Genomic DNA, 4,717 nt, shown 5'->3' on the forward strand with positions numbered 1-4,717 from the left:
TTTTTTTTTTATAAGAACTTGAAAGAGTTTTTGTTTTTTGTTTTTGTCTTTTTGAGACAGGGTCTTGCTATGGAGTTCAGACTGGACTTGAGCTCACTTTGTAGCCCAGGCTGGTCTCGAACTCACAAAGATCCTCCTGCCTCAGCCTCCCACATGCTGGGATTACAGGCATGTGCTACCACTCCTGGCTTGAAAGAGTAAATAAAATCTAAAAGGTACAATAGATATTGTGAAAAGGAAAGAAACTGCTCAAAAGGAAAGAACAACTGGGATGAGGGAAAAGAGAAAAGAAAGAAAGAAAGGAAAAAATATGTATATATGTATACACAAGATAGCTAAGATAATTGTACTACTAGTTTCTATTGCTTTATGGAAAGGAACAGTTAATGTTTAATTGTTTGATCAATCTTACATGCCTATATTTGTTTAACTGAGTAACCGATTTGAAGATAATATGTAATACAACCATTGTTAATTTCCTATTACCTTGTCTGAAATTCTGTATTGCTTCTATCGTTTTGGTGTTGTTTTGTTTATGTTTGTTTCTTTTTATTCTTTTATCTTTAAAATGAAATAAAATAACATAAAAGGGGCTAGGGATGTAGCACAGTAATAAGGCTGTGGGTTCATCCCTACTACCAAAAACAAACAAACTAAAAACAAATCAAAAGAACAGAAAAAGTATCCAGATGATAAATATTTACATTACACCTCTCCTCACAATTAAATTAATTAAATTCACAGGGGCTGGGGATACAGCTCAGTGGCACAAGTGCCTGCCTGGCAAGCGCAAGGTCCTGAGTTTGATCCCTGGTACCAGGAAAATAAATAAACAAATAAAATTCACAAAAACCTAAGACAACTACAGGGCCCAGTGGCACAAGTGCCTGCCTGGCAAGCACAAGGTCCTGAGTTCGACCCTTGACACCAATCAATCAATCCAACTGCAAATACACCTCACAGCCCCCACAACATCACTCTTTTTGAGGTACACATAAAGCTCTATTTTAATATGAAACAGTGCAATGAAACTATTACAAGGAAGTTTTCTTAGTAACTAGACTCACATGATGTTAACATTTATCTGAACCAATGACATTCTTGGGAGGGATAAGACATGCTGTAGTCATATCACTGCAGTGCAGAAGCACAAATTGTCACTGAACAGAAACAGGAGATTAGGCTGAAGACCTAGTAAAGGTTCAAAGTCCAGCGTTCGATCCCCAGCACAGGAAACAAAAATGTAGTGCTGTGCCTGCTGCTGCTGCTGCTGCTGCAGTGCTAAATCTACAAGAGGAACACACAGGAAGAGGTACTCCGCATGTCTTTTGCAAATCTACATCCACATGATGCGATCTGCTAGCAAAACAGCCACTGGGAGCAGCAGCATGTAAACACTGATCTGTTTTCCAAATGTGCCTGGTCCATGCTATCCTATTTTTAGTTAACTTCTTGATTTCTCAATGCCAAGAAAACCGCAAGATCTAAAGTAAGAATCGCTGTCATGATGATACCAGTAGTCAGATGGTTTTCTGTTCTTGCCTTTCATACCCCTCTAAGTGTTACATCAAACCTTTAGACACACAAAAAATACCAGTTCCACAAGAACTCCCCAAGTCACATGCAAGCAAAAAAGTAAAGGCAGCATTTTGTAAATACACACACACACACATACACACAGGAAAAAAAATCTACCCCCCCACACATAAATGCAAAAACTAAAAATTTAATCTGGGAATGAAAGCTTACAGTCCCTTTTCTATAGCCTAAATCTATTAAAAAATTTAAATCAGCTCAAGCCCACCAAACATGGCACTTTTAAAAAACAGCTGCACAAGAAACTTAGCAGAATCTAGAACTGTGTTCATATCTCATATAAGCCAGTTTTATGTCCAAAAAGAATCAAAGCCACATAAGCTTTACATTTAAAAGTGAATTACAGGGCCAGGGATATAGCTCAGTGGTTGGTATAAGTGGCTGCCTGGCAAGTACAAAGTCTTGAGTTCGATTTCTAGTACCAAAAAAAAAAAAAAGTGAATTACAGCCAGGCATGGTGGCACACGCCTGTAATCCCAGCACTCAGGAGGCTGAGACAGGAGGATCGTTGAGAGTTTGAGACCAGCCTGGGCTACAATGTGAGCTCAAGGCCAGCCTGAACTACACAGCAAAACCTGTCTCAAAAAGGAAAAAAAGAAAAAAAAAAGCTGAATTACAGGTGATGCACACCTGTAATCCCAGCACTTGGGAGGCTACAGCTTGGGCTCCATAGTAGGTTCAAGGTGCAGCCCTACAAAGGGAGACCCTGTCTCCAAAAAACTTTTTTAAAAAAGTGAATTCAACCTTTATTAACAATATACTGTCATATGAAGAATGAAGGGAATAGAACTAGAAGACCGGAAAGAATCGTATCTCTTAATACCCAACTATTAACATCACATATTACATCAGGCTTGGAAGTATCAAAATCTTGAAAGAACAGCTAGTTACCATGGCACTCTTATAAGACAGAACAGTATTATTCATTAGAACATCAGTGATTGAACAGTTTTTCAAAAGCAGTGTTCAAATTTAAATTTGCAGAAAAAACATGAAAATATGTCAATTAGTTATGGTAAAAAAGTTTTGAGGGCCTGGTAATTAACAAAATAAACATGTTTACAAACAACTGTGCAGTATGAATAAGAATTGCAGAATGAGGAGTATGCTATTAAAGTCAAAACTGACTTATCTAAGCATTCTCCTTGTAAATATGCTTTACCATAACAATGATTTCCTTTATAACTAAGTGGCTATGACAACTGACAAAGGGAAATGAAAATAAAATAACCATCAGGCATATTAATCTAACTAATTGTACAACTCCATCTAACAGTTTCTCTTGAATTTTGCAATAACATTAAGATGTTACGTTAATAGAGTTCTTATATTTCTGTTCTGTTCAGCAAATTTTTATGTGCCAAGGTCTTTATTCAGAGCCAAGTATAAGTGTTCTCTAGAGGACCTCAGTTAATATTACATAAACGTCACTTTCGTTAAATTGAAGAAAAGGAAGTTAATCTAATCTAAAAGGAAAGCTAAGAATTCACCTCCTTCTGAAAAAAATATTATTCCAATGATCATTTGAAGGTTGACATATACCCTATATACATAAACTTGAAAGGTTATTGCAATTAGTAAATTATCATCTCATGAAGATTAAATCATACAGTACAAAATATTTGATTAAAAGTGGCAGCCAGGGGTGCTGGTTCATGCCTGTAATCCTAGCACTAGGACGCTGAGGCAGGAGGGTCACTGCGAGTTCGAGGCCAGCCTGGGCTACAAAGTGAGTTCAAGACCAGCCTGAACTGCACGGTGAGAACGTCTCAAAAAGACAGAAAAAAACAAAAGTTTCTACAACTATCTTTTACCCTTATTTTTCTAGACCACTCTCCTAAAAACATTCGTACATTATGTGCAAAGCAGCACGTGAATATTCCTCCTGCAAATGTGTCAAAAGTAGTCCTCAAATTTTCAAGAGGTAATTCCGGTCCCGGAGTTATCAGTGAGAGGAAGATCTGATAAGCTCCGGGGCTGTGACATATCTGCCGCTTTATTCACCATATTGACCATATTTTCACCCCACGGCCAATACACGTAACAACTCAGGCTGTGAAAGCGCTGTCAAGTCAAAATCAGCATATGTAACATCCTAGTGTCCAAACTCCTCTTCAAGCTGGAGTTTTCAGATTAAAAGGTAATCCCAGCATAAGGAAGGTTGAGGCAGGAGGAAATTAAGAGCGAATATATTAAATTTTTTTTCAAGATTTAAACTCGTCTGACACTGAAACGTATTTAAGGGAGAAGCACAAGAAGAAAGACTGAAGCGCAGCACTACTATTAGAGAAGAAATCCAAATGACATCTGTACTTTCGGGAGCACTCCTGGTACCACCGTCTACAAGCATCACTTCCTCTCCACAACTTCCCCCAGTCCCGGGAGCAAATCAGTGATGAACACCGCCCCTCTTTCAGATTCTTCGAAGAATCACTGTCCACAAAGAGCAGAGCCCTACAGCCCAAGCTGGTGTCGACAGACACTGACCTGTAAAGATGCCCAAGCCCTAAATGCGATCCCCAAGGGCTCCTTTCCTTTCTTAATCACGTTTCTCTTTTTCGATGCTTCTCTGCACCCTCTGGGCCGGAGGACTCCCCACCCAACAGCCCCCTTGAGGACCCTCCTTCCAGGCACCCTGACTCCTGCCTCCGCGGCCACCGTGGCCACCCCGCTCTAGCCCTCGCCCCGGGCCTCGCACGGGCGCCGGGCCTGCTCCTCGGGCCCCCATCCCGACCCGCAAGCCCTCAGCATCTCTTCCTCCGGTCCGCGCCCGCGAAGACCCCGGGCTCTTCCGCCCGCCCTCGCCGCTCTCAACCCCGCGAGCGCTCGCCTCCGCGCGTGCCCCGGCCCTCACCCGCGGGCCGCCGGCTCCGCGATCTCCATTTCCTCGGGATTCCATTCCAGAGCGGCCTTGCCGGCTGCTCAACCGTCTCCCCCGCCGGCCCCGGCCCCGCCCCGCCTCCCCACTCACCCAGCTGCAGGCGCCCCCCAGTCTCCCCTCGCCTCCGCCTCGGCGCCCGCTCACCTCCGCGGTGGAAGTCGGAGTCCCCGGACACACCTCCGACTCGGCGTCCGAGGCGCCGCCGGAGTCCGGCGCCCTCCGCTCCTCGCCGGAGTAAAG

The 4,717-nt window shown here is 42.8% G+C and overlaps 1 protein-coding gene across 1 annotated transcript in view; it reads right to left on the minus strand.

Moving 5' to 3' along the window:
* The window catches only part of Samd8 (sterile alpha motif domain containing 8), a gene marked incomplete at its 5' end in the record, with an annotated part of 68,287 nt that extends 63,570 nt beyond the window's left edge, over positions 1-4,717 (minus strand). Inside the window, 1 exon segment of the mRNA XM_005389922.2 lies at positions 4,622-4,717. Within this exon segment, the coding sequence (XP_005389979.2) occupies positions 4,622-4,717 (96 nt within the window).

This window comes from Chinchilla lanigera, unplaced genomic scaffold (genome assembly GCF_000276665.1).
Source record: "Chinchilla lanigera isolate Chin_1 unplaced genomic scaffold, ChiLan1.0 scaffold00036, whole genome shotgun sequence".
NCBI classification, from domain to species: Eukaryota; Metazoa; Chordata; class Mammalia; order Rodentia; family Chinchillidae; genus Chinchilla; species Chinchilla lanigera.